The following is a 23,395-nucleotide window of genomic DNA, read 5'->3' on the forward strand; positions in this document are numbered from 1 at the left end:
AAAGAAAGTTGGATGATATTGAGGAGAACTATGGTGATATAGATGACTCACAAGAAGTAGTAGATGTTGATTCAAATCCTCCAAATACAGCTCCTCTTACTCTAAATACAACTCCTCCTATTCCAAATACATCTCCTTTGACTTAAGCTAAAAAGAAGGTTTCTACAAGTGGTGCAAAGAGAAAAGCTTCTAGTGCAGCTAGCAATTATTTTTCCCCAATAACAACTCCCGGTGCACAACCAGGTATTAAAAGTGTTTTGTCAACTAAAGAAGCACAACATAAAGCAAAAATAGCTATTTCTGAGTGTCTCATTATCAATTGCATTTTTTTCAATACATTAAATTATCCATTCTTTGAAAAAGCTATAGATGCAATTGCTGCTATAGGACTTGGATTCAAAGGCCCTACTGCTTATAACATGAGAGTAAATTTATTAGGGGATTTGAAAAAGGAATGTCAATTGATTGTTGATAGTTATCAAAGTAGATGGGAAAGTAATGGTTGCACTTTAATGGCTGATTGTTGGATTGATGTTAGATAGCATACATTGATAAACTTTTTAATTCATTCTACTAAAGGTATAGTATTTGTAAAGTCTGTTAATGCTTCAGATATGGTCAAAGATGCTAAGACATTGTTTTAGTTGTTTAGTAAAGTGATTGAGTGAATTGGACCTAAAAATATTGTCCATATAGTTACTAATAATGCAGCCAACTATGTAGCATGTGGTTGGCTAATTCATGAAAAATATAGACATACTTATTGGTCACCCTGTGCTACATATTGCATGAATCTCATCTTGAAGGACATTACAAGTTTGCCTAATTTGTTAGATCTTGCATCCAAGGCATCAAAAGTTACCACTTTAATGTACAATCATATTGTCTTCTTGTCATGGATTAGAAAAAAACAAGGTTGAAGGGAGATTGTGCATCCAGGAGCAACTAGATTTGCTACCACTTTCATTAATTTACAAAGTATACATAAGTACAAGAATGACTTGCAAACTTTGGTGGTTGACAAGCATTTTGTTGATCAAAAGTTATCAAAGATTGTAGCAGGAAAGAATTTTGCTAACATTGTCTTGGATAATAGATTCTGGAATGAGTGTTACAACATTGTGGCGCTTGTCGATCCCCTCATTCGATTGCTAAGAATTGTTGAAGGAGATGAAAAACCTTCTCTTGGTTATGTCTATAAAGGCATGATAAGGGCAAAGAAAGGAATCAAGAGTTTGTGTAACAACAATCCTTATAAATGTAAGCCTTACATAAATATCCTTAAAGCTTGATGGGATAAGTACTTGAAGACTAGTCTTCATGCAATAGCTTATTTTTTGAATCCTGCATTCATGTATGATCCATCTTTTCATCTCAAAAGAAAGCTCACAGATGTTATGCTTGATTTGTTTAGGGTGTATGGGACTGATGATTATGTTCAATTATGGGAACAATTGAGTTTGTACAAAAATCATGATGGTTCTTTTGCTTGAGATCACTTAGGTCAAGTAGCAAAAAAATTAACGCCTTGTAAATTTTTTATTTTATACTTGTATTACTTTTAATTATTAATTATGCTACATTATTTTATTGTTTTGTCAATTTTGTTGTTGTTTTATTGCAGATGAATGGTGGTCATATATTGGAGGTGATACTCCACAATTGTAACAAGTTGCAATCCGTGTTCTTAAACAAACTTCCTCATCTTTAGGATGTGAGCATAATTGGAGTTTATTTGAACATATTCACACCAAATGAAGAAAGAAATTAGATCATGAATGCTTAAATGATCTAGTTTTCACTAATTACAATTTGCGGTTGCAGCATAGGTAGTTATATAACTTATATTTGAATAATCTAGTTATATTTTTAGTTGAAAAGTAAAAATATTTAAATTTTTTCATGTTTGCTTAAGAGGTCACGATTGAGGGAGAAAAATTATGATCCCATTGATTATGTATCCATTGATAAACTTGACTTCTAGATAACTGAAGAATAAGCAAGTCTTGAGTTTAATGAAGCAAATTGTGATGCTTTGTTGTGTGGAGAGAATCCACAACCTCTTACACTGTTAAAGATAATGAAGGTTTATACTTTTATTCTTATTTGAGATGTTATTATCCTGGAATTATTTTTGAAAGAAATAATCATCAAGAGCTTAAGATTGATTTCTATTATTTATAATAGGTGATGAACATATGAATGTTACACCTCTACCTTTGTTTGATGATGATGGACTTGGAGCTCAATCTACATTTATTGAACTTGAAGCTCAATCTATACCTGCTAGACTTGGAGCTCAATCTAACACCTCCTGGACTTGGATCTCAATCTGCTCCTCAAGTTGCTATATTCTTGGATTTTCCATCTAGTGTAGCTGCTAATGACTTAGCAACTAAAGAACTTGACTTGGATGAGTTTTACGGTGATGATTGATGTTTGAATCTTGATTTGGAATGTGTGTTGCTGTGGGTTAATGGTTTTCAATTTTCACTTTAGACTTGGGAAGAATGTAATAATTATGGGTTAAACTTATGTGTAAGGATGGTGGATTATTTTTCCTTTGATGTTGGATTGTTATATTATGGATTTTGCAGGTATATTATGGATTAGATATTAATATTTGGGATTTTTTCATTTTAAATGACATTTTTATACCTATATAGGAATTTAATTAATAGGTTTTAAATGTAAATTATTTAAAATATATTAATTTATTACTTACCGGTTCGATCTTGGTTCGAACCCGATCCGATCATTGAACCGTGAACCACTATCTCGACTAGTTCAATGGCTAGTCCGGTCTTTAAAACCTTAGTTATTATTAATTTGATAGTGTTTTAGAGATATTAATAAAGTTATTGGATTATTGGACAGCCTTTAAAAGAGAGGTTAGATTGAAGTTTAAACTGATTGGGCATCAAGTGAGGCTCAAAACCCATTCTAGGCTGTATGTGCAGAAAAATTCAGCCATTGATGGAAGAAAATGAAGAGCTCGGTTGATGAGAATAGAAGAGAACGACCGAACCAAGATGGAGGTTCTTGTGTGGACTTTGTGAGGAGTGTTTTTGTCGGGTTGAATCTGAAATTGAGGGAGGAATGATGCAAAATCTGAGAGAGGGAGTGAAAGACGAGAGGGAGAAGTGAAAATGAGAGACAGAAGAACACAATAGAAATGAATGAATCCCAAGAGAGAGCGACTGTGCGATTGTGAATTCTGAAGTTGTGTATCCGAATTCGAAATATGGAATGCGTGAAGCGATGAGAGAGCGAGGTATTCAATTGTGAATGCCAAATGAGATAAAATGGTTCTGGACGTATATGAATTGTGAAAGATTGGAGAGAAGAATTGAAGTGTGCAGCACGTGATTGTTGAATTCAAAAGGAGAAGAGCCGGTGGTAATTAAAGAACAAGCTTAACATGAATTTGAGTGAATTGTGATCCTTTTTTTTTAATTTTCTGGAAATTAATTTCAGATTTGGAAAATTAGCTAAAGGATGGTAATTCCAATTTTGATGAAATGGAAAAAGAATTGCCATGTAAAAAAATTAAAAGAGTGGAAAGTGTGGGAAGTGGAATTGATGATGAGATGGAATGGAATGGAATCAATAATAGTTTAGGAAAAATATTAAAAATAAACAGAGAAGAAAATAAAATAAAAAGAAGAAAAAGATTTTTTTTTTAAATTTATCCTCTTCCTATTTTCCACACAGATACCTACACATAAAATAATAAAATCAATATAAAATGTATTTTTAGAAATTAAAAATAATATTTAATAAAATCTGAAAAAATATCCAGTAAATCCCAAAAAAATTTTAAAAATATTTCTTTACTCTTTAATCACAAATATGACCCAAGTATTCCAAAATATATCAAAACAAGTGCAAAATAAACAAGATGTGAGAGGCAAATATGTGTAAAATATGAAAATTATCAATACATTAAGGTTAGACTTAGTATTTGAACTTGGTATATAAGTGACTAATACAATCATTCGATCATCAAAGCACCTGTTTTCAAAACTTGTAATCACTTCCAAATAGTGAATATTTACTTCCTCAGGAACTCATTTATTCTTTGATACTTGTTTGGTTCAAGAAGAGGGGAGGGGAGGAATTTTGCTCCCCTCCCCTTGTTTGGGTAGTGAAAATGGGAGGAGGAGAGAAAAAATTTTCTTGACATTTTCCTTCTCCTCCCCTACCCTCCAAAATGGGGGCCAATGAATGGAAGGGGTATAATTTCGTTGTGTTGTAATAAATTTACCCATATCATATTTTGCCAATCCAAAATGCTCCTCCCCAAATAAAATCTAATCTAGCTGCTACTTCAATTTTTTACACCAACAAGATAGGCACTCGTGCATGTACTTGCTTAGTTGCCCATACACTTATTTTGTATTATATTTTTCTCCTCGAACTGAAAATGCATCTGACGGCGATGATAGAAAAAAAACTAGGAGGAGATAAACGGGTCTATAATTATATAGTTAATTATATATATTAATTATATAATTATGATTACAATTATATATTTTTGGATAAAAGGAATTATAGTTATATATTGTAATTATAATTTAACTCACATTATGTTTTTATTAATATTTCTTTAAACTTCACATGTATATTTTATATCTATTTATAAAAGATAGGGGAAAAAATTTTATAAGACAAGGATATAGTTGTCCATAATATAATTATTTCCCCTCCCCTCCTGAACCAAGCAAAATAACATTAAAGATTAAAATTCCCCTTCCATGAATCCTCTATTTGGATGAGAAGAAAAGTTTAGAGGAAAGAAAATAGAGAGAAGATAAAATTAAAAAGAAAATATTATTGCTCCTTATATTTGGATGAACAAGAGAAAACAAAAAGAAAAGAAAATGAGCAAATATTATAATAACTATAATATCCTTATATCAAAGTCAAAATATATCATGTTTCATGTAATTATATTTGTAAAAATAAATTAAAAATATAAATTATATTAAAATTAACATAATCAAATTACTTGTTAAAAATGTATTTTCATATTATTATATTTTAAAATCAAATAATTTAGTACAAATATGTTATTTTTACATTTAAAAAATTAAAAGTGGGCACTTTTTAAAACTAAATAAAAGATTTCACAATATATTACCAATGATTGGAGATTTTTTAGTGCCTTATATTAGAAACAATGAGGTTGTTCTTATATTAGAAATGTCAAAGGTTCAGTTTACATGAAAAAATTTCACTCAGGAGCCTTTAGCCATACTTAATAAAAAAGAAGACTCCAAAAATATTAAAATATCACTACAAGACAAGGGCACTAATTTAAGATTAAATTTCATAGCCAAATGACAATAATGCCCCTAACTGTAAGAACAAAGAAAAAATTGTTTGTTGGCTCAACCATGATGCATGATCAGTGACACCTCCATTTCAAACTTGAACTAATAGAATCTCTCTTGAGTAAGTGGGAAAATTTCACTTAGACAAATTCTCATCTTACCTATCATCAGACACATCTTTGATTTTCACAGACGACGCACTCAAGCTTCCCAAACTCTCAAATCTGAAGATCAGTGACACCTCTATTGTCAGAATTCCTACCCAAGAATCTCCCTTGACCGAGTTACTAGCTAGTCAAACCGTTGCCTCTGACCTCGCAGCTTCTTTTAGTCGGTGTTATTCTTCCATCAGTTTAGACATAGAAGAGTTGAAAAGGGTTCCATTGAGCATTTGATACTGACATATGTTATTTTTATCGATATATGTGTTATATATTGGTATCTCCTTCTTAGCTACTCCCCTATGCATATCAAAGACTCATATCGGTTTGTCCCTCTTATACTTGTATATGTGCTTCTTACCAGTGTATGTGTTACATACCAATATCTTTTTCAATTCCTTTGCCATATATGCTTGTTGTAAAGAACAGGTGAGGTGGGGAAATTAAAAACATGTGGTAGGATAATGAACATCACATAATAGGGTAACAAACAAGTCATTCAAATATCAAACCAACACTTGGAAAGCAGTCAGTGTTGTAAAAAACAAGTGTGGTAGGGAAATTAATAACTGTTACAGGGTAATTAACCATACATTCTAAGACAACAAACAAGTCATTCAAATATAAAATCCTACTGGTATGAGCATGTTCTACCAGTGTATTTTACTTGGAATTCTTTTAGTCAATATTATAACAAACAAGTATGGTAAGGAAATTAACAACTATCGTAAAGTAATTAACCACACGCACTAAGATAATGAACAAATCGTTCAAACATGAAATCCTACTGGTATGATCATGTTCTATCGATACGTTTCACTTGAAATTCTTTCAAACACATATTGGTACATTAGAGACATACCGGTGTATTATACTTACCGATATGTTTTATTTGAAATTCTTTCAGTATGTTTTACTTGAAATTCTTTCAGTCAATGTTGTAATAAACAAGTGTGACAGGAAAATTAACAATTATCATAAGGTAATTAACCACACACAGTAAGGCAATGATACCAATATGAGCATGTTTTATCAATATGTTTCACTTGAAATTCTTTCAAACACATACCGATATATCATAGACATACCAGTATGATCATGTTTTACCGATATATTTTACTTGAAATTTTTTCAAACACATACCGATATATAAGAGACATATTAGTATAACATGTATGTTTTCTCTGACCAGGTTTTGCACATTACTCATAGTTCTTCTTCTGTCAAATAATTCTTGCATAGGAACTCCAACGATGGAGGTGTCGCTGATCTTCAGATGCCTTAGTTCAAGGGAGAGATTCGGATCTATATTTATATTTTTTTGTATTTTAAGATTTATAATTATGATAAATAATCCTCGCTTGTAATTAATTATATATAAGAGTCGATCCTTTAGTTTAAGTCTTGAAAGTTGGCAGAGATCTCGCAGATCTTCAATCACCCTAGTTCAAGTCTTGGAGAGATTCATCTTTAACGATAGAGGTGTCTGTGATCTTCAAATTCACTGCATGCGTTGTCTATTTTCTTGATCTATGTTCATCTTTTTTCTTTCAATGAGGGCCAATACTGTCATTTGGCTATAAAATTTAATCTTAAATTGGTGCCTTGACCTTGTAGTGATATATTAGTATTTTTTAGGTTTTCTTTTTTAATATGTATGATCAAAGAGTTTTCAGTGAAATTTTCCCTTCTTATATTGTTTCCTTAGTATTATACTTCTTTTCATTTTTTCGACTTTTTTACAAAGTCTGACACCTCAGATTGGAAACAGATAGGAAAATGAAAGTATAGACATTTTGTGATCATAAAAACATATAATAGGGAAGGAAGAGGGAGAGAGGAGGGCAAACAATGGGGAAAAAATTTACTCTCAAAATTTCTTCACTTATAAAGAGAAAAAGTTAGGAGAAAAATATGATGAGTATCATACGTCATTTTCTCCTATATTTTTTATCACTTTTCCATTCTCATTCAAATAGGGCAAAACTTATTTTCTCTTTTATGTTCTTCCCATGTTTTCTTCCTTCTCATATTTTCTCTCAATCCAAACAAAGCATAAAATCCCTTTGCTCCCCTCCTTCGAACCAAATAGTGTGTAAGACTCTTAATAGCTTAGGCATTTGAAGAAAATTGTGATAAAGGACCTTGGTGCAATCATTGATCCTCACATACATGGAAGGCATAGCTCCTCAAGCACGTTTGGTACATGCAAGGAATACGAAGCTCAAGAAATTTAGCCAACAAAGGTTATTTTTTTGTAAGTTTTTTTTACTAATATAGTCATAATTTTTTAATAGGGTTAAAGTTTAAATTTACTCCTATACTTTTTTTTTTAAGAATATTGGATGCTCTGTACTTTTAAGCAAGACAATTTTTCTTTTGAGGTATTTTTTTTAAAGTCCAAAATTGTCCTTCTACTAGCCAAGCGTGAAATTTGCTGTTATATGCTGAAGTGGCAACTGGTGGGATCCACATGTGGTTCTGACTCGGCTTCAAAGCTAGCTAGTTTGACCCTTTTGACTAGATACATCACTCTCTTCTTCATCGTCTTCATCGTTTTCCTTGCTTTGCTTCTCCCTCAAGTTGCAGTGGCAGCCACTTAAGGCCTTGGGAGTGGCTGAATCTTCATCGTCGTCAACGAAAAGCATTAAGAAAAGGGTACAGACTCCACCACTCCTCTCTAGTTCCAGTCTTCTTTTCCAGTCTTCCTTCATCTCCTCAATTCACTCTTTTCTTCACTCATCGTCGTCAACCTCATTCTTTGAGCCTCAGACCTTCGCCGTTTGTGACTCCATGTGTTGGGACCTCAATGGCATCTTCCTAGGAGCTAGTGCATCTCACTATTGTCGCGTGAATGTGAGTGTGTGACCTCATCTCAAGCCCACGGCTCAGTGTGTGTGCTGCTGCGAAATCCCTTCTCCTTTCCTCTGTTGGAAATTCCAGTGTATGTATGTGTAACTGTGACATCGACGACTTTGAAATCTTCGACCTCATCTCCTTTCTTTCCTCGACCTCATCTATGCGCGTCAGGTGCTGGTCTCGGGGTCATGTTGTCACTGGTTCACTACTTCACTCGTCCACGTCACTTGTTCAGATTCCAGCCTCCCTAGTTCCCTTCATTCATTCATTGGTTTTGCTACAGTGGTTCCACTGTCCCTGGTCTCAGCTTTTTGGTGCATTTTATTTTCTAGACTCCACCACTCCTTTCAGTTCCAGTATCGTCTTTCCTGGTCTTCCTTCGTCGACCTTATCCTCTGAGCCTCTAACCTCCATCATCTGTGAGTTTTTGTGTGTGTGGTATCGTGTGTTGTGACATCAACGTTGTCTTCCCAGTAGCTGGTCAAAATAGTCAGACTAGCCAACTTTGAAGCAAAATCAGAATCATTCTGGGCCCCACAAGTTGCTGATAATGGTTGATTTCACGCCTGGTTAATAAAAGGACAATTTTGGATCTAAAAAAAAAAATATCTTAAAATAAAAATTACTTTTCTTAAAAGTTAAAAAGTAAAAGTTTCAATACTTTTAAAAAAATATATATAAAAAAATTTAAACATTAATCTTTTTTAATATTCCCATATCACCTTCACTACTTAACCGTAAAAATATATGATGAGGATATTTTTCTTTTTGTTTTTTTTCCTCCAAAATCCAAACAAAGTATTATTTCCATTTCCCTCGCCTCCCTCTTTTCCCTTTCTCTGAAATCCCTCTAAACAATCATAACCCAAAATTAGACTTCACAACGTTTCCGAAGTCCAAAAGAATATTTTAAGTTTAACGAACACATTTCCCCCCCTCTTGCCCAACATTTCCATCAGCCATTTCGATTAACAATTCTTTTGTAGTTTTCGTTCCAATCAAAAGTATTTTTACCATCAAAGCACCCCGCGTGAGATAGCTGCTTCGTTGATTGCGGCTCTGTTCTTCATCCGACGTCGAGTTGCTTGAGAAGCTCTCGATGAACCAAAACGGAAGCCTTGTTATACATCCATTATTCCATTCTCAGGTGAGTTCCCTCTTCTGTTTTAATTCTCCAATCCTTACTTTGTTCGAGTCGATTACCCTTCTTCCCTGGCTAAGGACACAGCTTTCTCATGGGGTGAAATAAAGGTGTGATTGACGTTCAAGTCGCCATTTTCGTTAGAAGTATAATGCTTGGAAGATGAGATTTTTGGTGTTTTGGGGATTAACAGTGTCGGATGAGAAATATGAGAGGGTTTATCAAGGAGGAGAAAGATTGAGAATGCTCTTACAGCCATTATGCTTTGAATGCAGAGGATGGAGATGAATCAGGGAGGCCATCAACAAGTAGGCTATTTGTGGAATGAGAAAGAGAGAGAGTTGATATGAATGGATTCTTGAGGACACATGCAAATCAGGACAGCTTTGTTAATCAAGCAGTGGTTAAATAGCGTGTAATGCAAAATGATTATGACATGCAACAGGACAAACGGAGACACACACAGATAGGCTGGGGGCTTAGATTGAGTCTGTTAGGTTACAAGGTAGATGATACTAGCTGAGAAATGCATGAGGTGAATGTGATCTTCTGATAAGGCTGAGTGATTATCGACTAAAAGTTTGAAAGGCTTATAACTAAGTCTTACCAATTTCAAAGCTTGAAGACAGGTTAAAATTTCTCTCGCAGAGGGGTTCAGCTGTTCAATGGTCAAGTTTTGTTGTTGTTGGGTCTCTGTCCTTATAAGATGTCTGGGTAAAAACATGAGAGTAAGAATAGGCATTTTCAACTTATTATAATGGCCGATAATGAATAGATATCTGATTAAGTTTTGAATTCTTGGAAATTGTAGCTTTCATGCAAATGATGATTATGGAAGGATTTGAGTTCAATGAGTTTGAGAAATTAACCCCACTGTTCATGGCTTGTGAATAATATAGTTTGCTATAAATTTATGTTGATGACATTGATTCCCTATATCTTTATTATTAGGATTTGGAATTAAAATGTTACAATCATATGAAATTTTAATTAAAACATGACAAGTATATAATTTAGTTGAAAAACCATGCACTTAATAGCAAAAATTATGCAATTGTCATTTTTTTATTTCTCATAGGCGTCCTCCTACTAGAGGCCAATTCAAGGTCCGGTTAAATACTAAATGTGGGCACCTTTCTTAATGGAGATTCAAACCTTAATTAGTTGCATTATGAAGAACTAGCTTTTTTTGCTAGACTCAACCCCCTGTTGATTATGCAATTGTCATTTTATCACTTAACAAAATTATAAATTTATCATATTTTGATTGAACAATTTCATAATGATATAAGTAATTAGGGGATTGAATATAAGTTTAGAAAGAAAAACTTGATTACGAATATGAAATTATGTTATAATTTATGAAGAATCAAAAATTTGTTTGAACATTTAGATCTACATAGAAAATCCAGAATTACTTATCTTTATAAGCCTGCTACAACTCATGGTGTTAATCAACAGTATGGTTTGCTAATTGCTAAGAACTACATTCCTATTTAAATTTTTATCTGTACCATTGAATTGATCGAAAATTGGAAGTATATCCTCCATAGATTTTAAAACTTGTCAGTGCCTGAATTACATGGAGCCAATTCACCATTTACTATTACAGTTTCACACCGGAGTTAATATTGCATTGCTCAAGTCCTGAAGGCACTACAAAGTCGTGATAAAAGACGTAATCGAAAACATGATTAGAAGTGAAATAACAGGATAGTTCTACCTACCCTGGATGTTTGTGATAGTGACATGATAATTGGAGGTAGAATTTTGTTGATTATGGGAACTCTTTGCAAATGCAGCCTGCCAATTGACGAAAGCTGGTTGCTTGGGGAAAGGCAAATTGACAATCTTGCTGTGCAGCATTAAGATAACAGAATCCATGGTAGGTCGGTCTTTTGCAAGTTCTTGCACGCATAATAATCCGATATGTATGCATTTCATCATATCCTTTCCAAACTGTGGGTTATGTATCTTAGGATCTATTAAAGGCATGATGTTCTCTTCATTCCATAGTTTCCACGCCTGAAAACAAAAAATAACCATGAGCTTTAGATGTTAACTCTAATATATGAAAAAGTTAAATTTTAGAGTGTGTACAAATCCTATGAGAGTTAGAGCTTGCTGATCATTGTAGAAGCTTGTGCTTTTCCTCCCACTAATTGTCTCCAATAGCAAAACTCCAAAACTAAAGACATCTGATTTCTCCGAAAAAATTCCTTCTATTGCATATTCTGGAGGCATATAGCCGCTGCACATGCATTTAAACATTGAAGCAGTTAGCTCTTGGAGAATATTGGATTCCCATGCTAAATACAATGAGAAAGGTTAACTTACTATGTTCCAACTATTCTTCTTGTATGGCCTTCATCTTTGCTAACTCCAAAAATCCTTGCTGTACCAAAATCTGATATCTTAGGATTCAGCTCTTGATCTAATAAGACGTTGCTTGCCTTGAGATCTCTATGTATAATTCTTAGTCTTGAATCTCTGTGAAGATAGAGCAAACCTCGAGCAGTTCCTTCAATTATATGATAACGCTTTTGCCAATCAAGGACATCTTGTTTGAGTGGATCTGCAATATATCCCAAGTGGAAAATACATTTGTTGAATCACTAGAAACTAATGTTGAGGAAACTAGAATCTACAACAATGAAATAAGTATTCCCTCTTGCTTCCGTAGCTTATATGCATATTTTTAACTGAAATTTCTTTTTCACAAACTACTTTTGTAAAGAAAAGTTAAGCTTTACTAACCGAAGAGATATGCTGCCAAACTTTTATTTGGCATGTATTCATAAATTAACATCTTTTCGCCTCCTTCTACACAGCAACCAAGAAGTCTCACAAGATTGCGATGTTGAAGCTTCGAAATCACCACCACCTCAGTCATAAATTCTTCATGGCCTTGTCCTGTTATGCTTGAAAGTCTTTTAACTGCAACTTCTTGTCCATCTTGCAATTTTCCCTACAAGAATATTTTCAAAACGTTTTGATAACCTTTGTAAGTTCATGGAAGATGAGCTTTATACGGCTAGACATACTTTGTATACTGGGCCAAAACCACCCTGTCCAATCTTATTAGCAGAATGAAAGTTGTTGGTTGCGACTGCGAGCTTTTCAAATTCAAACAGTGGTAGTTCCTTTAGCATCTCACTAGAGATTTCATCGTCTACTATTGTTAATGGTTCTTCTGTTTCTGGCAATAACAATGATATACATTCAGAATGGAAAAAAAAAAAAGAAAAGAAAAATGTCAGTTCACATTCAAAAAAAAAAAAAAAAGCCTACATTTATTGGATGACTTCTTTTGTGGCTTTATTATGCAAACCCCAAAGTCCATTAAAGTGCAGGAGACGTGTCAGGTGCAATATAACGGCAATATGAAAAGAGAATGTAGTTGCCAACGAAAATGCCATGCAAAATCAATTAAACTGAAAGTTGAATCAACTATGTGTATAAAAATTGGCTTCTTTTTTTTCCCCCTAAATAATTCTCCAAGTTTCCATTTTGATAACATATTACTGTATCGTCATTTCATTTACAATTGAAAATTACTTCATATTCAATTGTTGAAACTTAAAGACCACATTGCTAAATGAAAATTAATCTTCTCTTATACTGTTATTGTTGTGGTATGCCATATAGTTCGCGAAAGATAAAAAGTTATTATTATTGAACAATTTCCTAAGTGGCCATATATTGATATTTTCTTAGAACCTCAAGATAATCAATAATAATAAATGAATTGATCTGCAACATTTTGGCTTAAAGTACCATGATCAAATCAATTGCTTTTCTTTATTCTTGAGTATAATTACCTTGATGTTTAGCAGAACGTCTCCACATGATATATGCAAAAGCTGCGATAAGAATTGTTCCTATTGTCAATGGAATTGAAATTGTCACTGCTAATTTGCTCTTACTCTTTACTTCTGCAATGCATTAAAACAAAATCATTAGTCCCAATAAGCTGAGGGATTAGATTTCAAGCACTGAGCAAAGGAATTGATGAGTTACTTAGTTCTGAATTTGCCAGTCGAATGTATAGTTCGAGGCCACCACTTGAGAACCTTTGTATGTCAATAAGATTTTCACTCCACATCATACAACCAATGCCAGCATCATAGGCATATGCTAAGCAGGAACAATTGTTCAAGCACTGGATTCTGCAATCTGGTGATGCTGATGCAATGAGAGTCCAATTTACTAGGTCTGGAACTTTGGTATTCTCTAATTGCGCAAACCCATCATCATCATCATCATCATCATCATAATTATATCCATTCCTGGTTTCATTTTTGACCCTGTCACACTTCAATGGTTTCCTCCTTACACACCCACTAGTCCAGTTTCCTTTATTCCATTCTTCTGTATTTCTTGGTACAAAACCTCTCAAACAGCTACAAATTGGCTTTCTGTGTGGATCACAGCTTCCAAAAGATCCACAAATACCATAAAGGTCACAGTCTGATTGCTGTACTGTCCATTGAGGCACCCACTCTTTCTTATTGTCATCCCAACTATTAAATACCAATATCCCTTCAAAGTTCAACATATAGAATGATGAAGGTGACAGGTTTATATATACAAAATGTAAATAGAAAGTACCATTTTCTTTCTGAAAAGTTAATCCATTGAGATACTGATTATTCAAATTCGGTATGCCAGTGAAGATTTGACCATTCCACGGACCTCCACGCCAATACGGGTGACTGTTGTTCCAAACGAACAGTTGAGGAACTGTACTCTGTCCCATATAAGCTGTAAAGCTTCCCACGGATGGATCAGAAGGGCTCTTCCATGATGTCAACATGAATTTCTGACCTGTTTGTGCATTAAAACCACCATTAGTGCGTTGCAGTATTGTATTAGAAAGATGGTGGAAGCTTTGCCAGATCACTATTCCTGTGATGTTGTTCTGCACCACAAGATTTCCAGAATCCTGAAGCTGCAAGATGACATGGGACGTGTCATTGTCTGATCCATCTGATGACCAAACAACATGTTCCTCTCCATCTAGCATGACAAGATTGCCATTCTCAGATATCTTCAGAATCCCAGGAGAATCTGTGAGAGGTTCGTTTCTGTTAGCCACCCATACCACAGTGGTTTTTAACACGTACCAAATTCCTAGGTAACGATTGGATGAATTCTCAGGGCTGAAAAATCCAAGTGTGAAATTGGTGCTATCAGAGGTAAGGGTATCAGGATCTTTCATGCTCTCAGATGCCGTAAGAGTATCTAAGCCACAGCTAAAGATGAAAAATAGTAAGCACATATGAGGAAAACACCTAAAAATTCTGTATAAACTCTGACACCCATTGGGTTAGTACTTTTACAACCAAAAAAGTGGGTTTTTCGTCTATCTGTTTCTTCCCTTTTCATTCTTCCTTCATGGGTTTATGGCTTTTCAATGGGTTCATGGAGCGTAAGTTTTTCAATCGGTTCACAGTTTGTCTCCTGCCTCTTGATGACTGCTATTTTCTTGATGTGAAAGGAATAATCTGAGTTTTTCTTACCCTTTTTTGTTTTCCTCTCTCCTGAACATGTATTGAGAATTTAGGAATAATAAAATTTTTAGTCTTTCAAGTTCATCTTAATTATCAATTTAATTTTTTAAATTTAATTTTTATTAATTTAATTCTTTATATTTTTCTTAAATTATCATGTTAGTTTTTCAAGTTTTAAAATGTGAATCGACTCTTAAATAAAGCCAATGTATAAATGATAACAAATTAGCTTTTAAATTAGTTTAATTTTTATCATAATGATCCTTATAATGTATTTTGTTCGTTATTTTTTTTTAAATTTCTGTCTGTTTTCTCCCTCCTTAAATAATCACATTTTTTTTTATTAATGTACAAGGCTATCATCAATATTTCTCTATCCGTGTCAACAAATTTTAACAGTGTTAATTTCTTTTTAAATAATAAAGTTTATATTGGTAATTAAAACAATCTTGAAAAAAAATCATTATCCCAAGAATTTAATATCACTTGGAGTCAGGAAATTCCATGTAATCTATTGCAAATAATTGTCATGATCTTTACCTGCCGTGCACCAATTTACAGTTTTACCTGTCACCATCACCTGTGGAAGTCCCGCTAGCCCTTCCAATATCTTATTAATTTGCCAAGAAAATCTGAATTTTCCATTCTAATTATGTATAGGCCATTGTCAACTTCTAAACTCCATTTCTGGGCTGAATTTTTTCATTATAAATGTTGAGAAAAAAATAATAGAAAATTATTTAAGATTATTTAGACATATATAGATGAGGTTGAGAGGCATCGATGAGGAGGGTGAAATAAATACTTTTGAGCTCTTTAAAGAGAGATAGAGGAAGATCAAAGACAATACTTATAAAAATTGTTGAACGAAATTTTTAATTAACAATATTCTAAAAGCTTAGTTGATAATAAAGCATAGTGATGTCGTGCAACTCATCTATTAAGATAAGACTTGTTGTTGTTGTTGTAGATATTTAAATAAATTTGTAGCCCTCAATTTGTTGGCTAAATGTATATAAAATGCTGTTTGTCAAAGGTTAAGCTCAAACTATGCTCATTAGATATATATATATATATATATATAACAGAATATTGTCTATGTTTACTGGAGTTTTTAATTGATCAATAGAAGCCACTGGGGGAAATGTCACTTGTGAATGTGATACGCGTTTTGAATATAAAATTTGGGTAAAAGAGAAGACCGGCATGCATTTTGAAATTGAAGTCCACATTTAAATTAAATAATAATAATAATAAAAAAGAGAAAGGGAAACAAATGGGGGAGTAAAACTGAATTGAGATGAGATGGAGAAACCAGAACAGGCAGGGTTGGATTGCATTCATATTTGAAGTTAATTTAATTTTTTAAAAATTTGACTCTCTTTTATAACCATACAAATTAAACCTATTAAATCACTATTTATAGACCTTAATTTAAACAAAAATATTCTAAATGAAAACGATAATTGTTAAAAGATAACAATAATTTAAAAATTATAATAATTAAGAAAATATTTCTAAATCTTCAAATTAAATTTCAATCTCCAAAAATATTGAATTTTTTCCTTTCATTTTTATCAATTTGTCTATGGAAATACTCTTCCTGACTCCGAGCCTCTTGCCCCTACCATAGTCTTGCATCACTCTCAACCCTTACAAATTGTTCTCCCAAATATCATTACAAGCATAATATTCCTTATGTTCCACACATTTGTATTATTTTAGTTTTAAGCTTGTAATTGTTCATTCTGAGAATTATAAAACATTCAGAAGAATACCTTTTCTTAGTTCCTTAGAACAAATCTCCTCCCCATGCTTGATAAGAACATTGTCTCAGTATTGATATTCCTTTCACTGTTATCAAATGCTATTGAAGTTTTTGGTTTGCTTTATTTCTGCTCTACGTCTTGCAATCGTACTGTCAAGATATGAAATGTAAATAGATGTTGAATTTGCACAACTAGTGCTTCTTTACTTCATGATTTGTGCAAACCAAGGTCACCAGCATTTAATCTATTAATTGTGCCTACTTAATAAGTCATTTGACTTCCTTAGTTTCCTTAGTTTTTCTTCATTAGCCTCACTCGATCTCCATTGCTTGCTTCAACTAGATGTTCTTCTGGCTACAAAACAATTACTGGATTATCAACACACAGCTTGACTTACAGCTCGATAAATTCTAACTTATTTTTTTAAATTTATTTTTCATTCTTTAGTTTACCTGTTTTTAAAATATTTTTAAAGTAATTGTTCTCCATGAATTTTAACTTGAACCTTTACACACACTCCCCCACCCACCCATCAACATGCATTGCGTATTAAATTACTAATTTAAAGATCGATTTGTAGTTCTAAACCTAGAAGACTAACATGACGACTTAAAAAAATGATATAAGAAACTAAATAAAAATTAAGTTGAAAAACTAAATTACTAGTTGAAGCAAATTTAAAGAACAAAAAACTTCATCCCATCATTCTATTAGCAGTTAATTTGACAGGAGCTGACTGTCAAATAAGGCAAGCATTGATTAAGTAATATGTTGTGTTCATTCTAATTTATTTCTATAATTATTGCAGGGAAACTAACATACATAAACCTCAATCTCCAGAAAGTGAATTCAAACCTCATCTCAAATAAGGAGGTGAATGTCAAATTAGTACCATGTAAAATCACTTCCATATTCTAGCATATTCATCATTCTGGACTAAGTCTTCAAACCTCATTCTCTCACTTTACATCACTACTAGTCCAGCCATGATTTCAATTAACATTGAATTTTTCTGTGTTATGCACCCAAAAGAAAAAAAAATACAGAAGGAAAATCACATCTTTATCTTCAACATAATAGTGTCTGTTCATAAGGTGGGCTATACAATAAGTAGAACGTAGGATATGGATATGGTTATACAGGATTTCATCAGCATCTAACACGTCGCCCCAAAATTTCCAGTATCTCTGTTGGTGATAAACCAACTGCACTGAGCCTCATTCCACATTGTATTCACCAACAAACTCCAGCTTCTTAACCAACAAGAGATTAAGCTGCTGACAGAGTATCTGAATAGCACCGGGTAAAAGTAGAAAAAGACATTGATAGATTATGATACCAATGCCTAAATCTGCCAATCCTGCCATTGTTTCCCGTATTTCGCATGCTGAGACTACTGTCTTTCCAATTTTTAGCTTGCTGAGAGGATGGCCTGATATGGTCTCAGAATATATCTTGTATCATTCACTTTCTTCGACCATAGTAGACTCCGCTACCGGTATGACTATGATGCCGATGCCGTGATCCACCAGTTCTGCCGCTGGTTCCTTCCAAAGTGTTGCCACGACCAACACCCTTGTTGCCTACACTCGGCATCCAGTTTGTTGGCTGGCTCCCTAATCCATTCAACTCCTCTTCTTCTCTATCGTTATATTCCAAGACAAGCCTTTTGATGTCTTCTTTCTCTTGAAGTTCAGCTGCTTCTTTCTGCTTTGTACTCTGCACCAATGAGCAATCTCGGGGAATGTACATCTGCTTCGTTTGTTGTTTGTTTCCTCTCTTCACAAGAACTTTCACCTGTACCTCTTTGTTTCCACCCGCCTCTTCATCCAAAGCTTCATCGCCACTTTCCCCACCAACTCTTGCATGATGATCTTTGGTGGAACTCTCAAACAGGTTCATTGGAATCATCATGTTTAATGTGGGACGACCTCGCAGCTCTTGCCTCCGTTGTTCCATACTTTCCTGCATAAAACATCAAATCGTGTGATTCAAAGCTATAACTGACAGCCTAACATCATCTACAGCACACTTCTTTTTCCCCACTAAATTTCCTTCATCTAAAAAAATGAACAGAATCTACTAACTACAATCTTTAACCCAGTATCACCCATCTTTTCCATCTAAATTAATGAGACCCAAATAATAATAATAATAATAATAAAGCTATAGCATATTGTATGCAATGTTTGGTACATTTTCTCTTTCTTTTCTAGAAAACACTTTTCTGCAAGTTAAACACGGACTTATAATACCCAGACAGTATTTCACCATGTTCTAAAGCTGAAAATTCAGAATGAAACAGATAAAAAAAATAAAAGGAAAGCTATAACTTCACAGAAATGAGCTGGAGAAAGTAAACAAACGCAGTTCCTTGCCTGTACAACAGCCTTGAGCTCCTGATCGAAACTGGCTTCTTCTAGAGGGTCCACATCTAACACTGTCTGTCTCACATGGATTTCATCTTCCTCATCAGAAACAGGGACAGCACCATCATCATCATCATCCTCATCTTCACTCTCGCATCCATAACCATGATTTTCCTCGTCCAACTCCTCATCATCATGTCCCTCAACATCAATTACTTCACTCCCCGAATAACTCTCACTGTCATTCAGATCATCTTGCATTCCATTGTCTTCTGTACCATTATCAATGCTTTGCCTGCTCCCTGCTGTAGCATGAGATGTACTCCTACTTGAAGGTTTCTCAGTGTCAGAATGTTTTTCACTACTGGCCTTGTCAGAAGAAACAATACGGTCATGCTCTTCAAGCTCTACAAGAGCTGCATTCACTTCTTCAATTGATGTATATCGAGTCATATTGGAACGCAAGTCCGCAAACAGGTCCTATATGAGCACCAATCATGAATCAAATGCATAATATACAAGATATCGATCCAACTTGTGATAAAAAAAATTTTACTCCAGAAAGAAAAGGAATTTGTAAATCTACAGTTAAAGTCAACTTGAAACATAAGTCTTGTGACAGCATAATTTAGTACGACTATATTTTTATTATTTATTTTGCTACATAACTGTGACTATTATTTTAGAACTAAGATGTGTACCTTTGCCATTTGGTTAATTAAGATTTACTTAGGAATCTGAACAACTTATGAGCCTAGATTTTTTTTTCCCCTATTGCTCACAGGTATCCTCCTATTGGAGTAGAGACAATACCGTTTGAGGAATGGTCAAGGCACTAAATATGAGCATAGAATTTTATTAACCTATATCGAGGCACATTACGAAGATTAGGAAGCCTTGCACCATCTAGGGGCCTAATGCCCTATAAACATCTCTAGCTCGTCATTACCATTTAACCCTTTACAATTGATATATTGAATTTGACATTTGAATTAGGGAAATTCTGTTCCTTTTGGATCAGAGGCAGATGGAGTACTTTAAGCAAGCTGCCAATAACAGGATAATAATTAACATACAAAATTCCCATTACAGATTGCCCCATCTCCCTGCTCTTTAGAACAACAATTTTCTCTTTGTTTGCATAATGTATGACAAAAACATTTTGTCCGACAAAAACATTACCTGTGTTAAAGGTATTGAATGCACAAATGGGAAGGCTTGCACACACGATAAGCTCTCATACATACTATGGAAATTCCCTCCTTTTATTTATAATAGGGTTAAGGTACAAATTTACATTGAAGTTCCACACAAGCACACCTCATATTCTTAAGTTTTTTTGTCGCCATATCCCAACATTTTTCAATTGGTACAATGTCCCCATACCATTAGGATTTGACCTTGTTGACTGTTTAGTTTGACTTTGAATGGCACAGTTTGCAGCCACGACATATTTTAAAAATTAAAAAAAAACAAAAGAAGAAAAAACAGATCAGATCAGTTCCCCAATCTTCCTTGTCTTCTTAGTGCAGAGCTACAGAGGAAACGAGATCACGAGTGAATATGGATCTGGATTGAAGGACAAATGGATCTGGATTCCATGCATGCACCAATGATGAGAACAAGAATGCTTCCTTCTTTGATGCCAATGAGTGCTTCCTTCTTCCCACTGCTTCTTTGTGACACCCTGATAACCCAGCTAGAGAGCACTCCAGATCAAGTTCTTCCAAATCAAATCTCAGAACCAACCCATCTTAACAGAGGGACACTCTTGATTCGTCGCACCATGTTTCTAGACTTGTGAGATTGCTTCTAGTTCTCAGACCCACCTCTCCGACACCATCGTCACTTCTCCAATGCCACCACTCTTCAGCCATCATCATTGGTCATTCACAATCAAACACACCTTTCTTTCAGACTTTGAATCTCTTTTGCTGAATTCGCCACATTTTGCATTAATCAAGTGGCTAAGATTAATCAAGGAAATTGAATACATGATTTTTCTCACTCCTTCCTTCATAAATTCCAACATTAGAGAGATGAAGGGAGTGAAGAAGCACACTTTTACCAATAAGAAAGAAGCATGAAGATTGTGCTTTAAATGGATGGTTAGACTTCATGCACTTCAAAATCTAATGGTTAATAATCGTGCCATCTAAGCAAGCACATGGATTGATGTTCATCATCTACCTTTTCCTAGCATCAATTTCGAAATTAAAGAGGAAGAAAGAAGTGACATTTGGAGCAATCAAAAGAGAGCTTGAGGATTAAGGCAAGATTGATGGCTAGATTTTGATCTTGAAAATCAAGGAATATTATTCTGCCACCAAACTGGGACAAGTGGAAGAACTTCCACCACTCATTTTTCCCATGTGATTTTTGTGCAAATAGAGATAAGAAGGAAGGGAGAAAAACGCAAAACCAACCAAGCAAAAGAGAAGGCAAGAATTTAGAAGATTGAAGGGTTAGACTTGAATGATTGGAAATCTAAGGGTTGAAATTGCACAAGAAGGCTTGTGTCTTGGCTTTTGCCTATGAATAGAAGCTTTCTCATCCTTATTTCTCTTCAATTTTGTGCTGCCACCTTAAGTGAAGAGTGAGGTTATGCCAAAATGAAAACCTAGAGTCCAAGAGAGACAAAGTGGGAGCAAGCAAGTTCAAGGGCTTGTGCATTGGGTAAGTAGCTTCCAAATCTCAAAGCTCTCTCCATCAAAATATGGGGGGAAAGACTAAGAAAGGGAGTTTTAGAGTTAGCATACAAAAACCCTAATTTTAACCTAAAATAGAGCTAAAGAACAAAGAATGGGGTTAAGGGTTTTTGTTTAAGATCAATAACTCCAATAACATGGAATTAACCTTGGTCATATATATGTATGATTTAGGCTTTGATATTTGTCAAAAAGAAGTTCATCTCCTTGAAGAGCCAAGAAGGAAGAGGATATCTTTTGGTGACCTAATTTCAACTGTGCATTTCTGATTTTCAGGTGGTTATGGAGTCCTGAGCAACATTTTATTTTGATTTGTTTATTTTGTTGTGAACTATGGAGCTAAGCATTCTTTTACTAGAATGTTGATTGTGGTTGAGGATCTGGAATTCTTGATATGTAAATGTTTCATGTTTCATCAGCAAACGAGGACAAAGATGATGAAGGGAATGAGATAGGTCACTTTGGGGGAGTTCTAATCTGAGGGAAAAACAATTTGAGCTGCATGAGAAACAAATGATATGGCATGGAAGAGAAGGCAATGTGGATGTCAATGTGGCATTCTGATAAGCAGATAACAGTCAAATTATCTAATTTAACGATCAACGCAGTCAAACCCTAATGACAAAGCAACATTGTACCAAATTGAAAAACATTGGCATGACATTACGCCCAAAAAAAATCTAAAGACATGAGGTGCACTTACATGGAAACATTGAGGGTAGATTTGTACCTTAACCCTTTATAATACTTGAAAATAGATCAAATACAATATAAACACCAAAAAATAATGATATAAGGAGATAATTAAGACTCCAAAACAAGAATTAACCCTTAAGACTTTAGGTTATGATAAACTCAGACCTGGTATTAACAAACCCTTAATCCACTAAGAATGTACGAACAAAAACTTAAATCAACAAAAGAGCTGCCTGACTGACCTGCAAATCAAATTCAATATCCAGTGGCAATGCACCTTTGCTCAGAATATACTTCTGGAAGTGTATGAGGAATCGATCAAGTTTCCTCTTAGAAGATCCCCGGTCAAAGTAATGTCCGCAAGTTTCAAGAAGAGTAATTACCATCCTGATACGGAAACAATCTTCTGGTGCATCCAATATATCTTGCTGACAGAATAATATGCATATTATGTTATGAGAAGGTTGTCAGATATTCAAACCAACATCATTCAAATATTTTAAAAAAAATTACAAAGAGCTATTTATTACGTACAGAGGATCAAAATGGTCTGTTAGGTTCTTAAATATTTAATAATAAAATAGAATCCGAAATAAAACATGAATTTGATGTTGGAAGCACTGCTTAACAACACAGTATTATTACACTCACGCATTTTGTTGCTCTTTACATTCTACTCATGCCATGAAAGAGGAAAAAAGTGGGAGGTGGAAAGCAATCCTCGGGGCTTAGGGGTAAAGATGATAGAGACGGGAGGGGAACTAAAATTTTCATTTATACATTTCAAAACAAATCATTAACAAATCCAAGGCATTATTAAGAGCTTTTAATTTTAGCACAGTA

General features: G+C 34.2%; 1 protein-coding gene, 1 long non-coding RNA gene and 1 pseudogene across 3 annotated transcripts; 1 reads left to right on the forward strand and 2 right to left on the reverse strand.

Annotated features, from left to right (window-relative positions):
- Positions 1–7,917: 7,917 nt before the first annotated feature.
- LOC129285849 (G-type lectin S-receptor-like serine/threonine-protein kinase At1g11330) lies at positions 7,918–14,791 on the reverse strand. 2 transcript variants are annotated; one of them, XM_054921791.1, is made up of 8 exons: positions 13,518–14,791; positions 13,319–13,432; positions 12,542–12,696; positions 12,255–12,465; positions 11,835–12,072; positions 11,598–11,748; positions 11,225–11,522; positions 7,918–8,922 (listed from the first exon to the last, which is right to left on the reverse strand). In XM_054921791.1, exons 1-8 carry the CDS (start codon positions 14,776–14,778, stop codon positions 8,879–8,881), a joined length of 2,472 nt encoding a protein of 823 aa, XP_054777766.1. In that variant the 5' UTR covers positions 14,779–14,791; the 3' UTR covers positions 7,918–8,878. The 2 variants fall into 2 exon arrangements, with proteins under 2 accessions (XP_054777766.1, XP_054777768.1); XM_054921793.1 differs by lacking the exon at positions 7,918–8,922 and adding an exon at positions 10,071–10,207.
- LOC129285853 (uncharacterized) lies at positions 10,167–15,089 on the forward strand. Its single transcript, XR_008587360.1, has 2 exons — positions 10,167–11,382; positions 14,169–15,089. It is a non-coding gene; the product is annotated as an uncharacterized LOC129285853 (long non-coding RNA).
- Positions 15,090–17,538: 2,449 nt separating this feature from the next.
- LOC129285851 (regulator of nonsense transcripts UPF2-like) overlaps positions 17,539–23,395 on the reverse strand; it is a 31,542-nt pseudogene continuing 25,685 nt past the window's right edge.

Source organism: Prosopis cineraria, unplaced genomic scaffold (genome assembly GCF_029017545.1).
Source record: "Prosopis cineraria cultivar Desert tree isolate PC_DT_omini unplaced genomic scaffold, ASM2901754v1 PC11, whole genome shotgun sequence".
In the NCBI taxonomy this organism is placed as follows: domain Eukaryota; kingdom Viridiplantae; phylum Streptophyta; class Magnoliopsida; order Fabales; family Fabaceae; genus Prosopis; species Prosopis cineraria.

Bases quoted from the DNA above. Each gene is read 5' to 3' on its own strand.
- LOC129285849 (XM_054921791.1), bottom strand. From the start codon at position 14,778: ATGTGCTTACTATTTTTCATCTTTAGCTGTGGCTTAGATACTCTTACG. The intron at 13,433-13,517 runs GTAACTCATCAA...AATGCATTGCAG, and splicing joins ACTGGCAAATTCAGAACTAA to AAGTAAAGAGTAAGAGCAAA. The intron at 12,073-12,254 runs GTTAGTAAAGCT...GATATATTGCAG, and splicing joins TTTGGCAGCATATCTCTTCG to ATCCACTCAAACAAGATGTC.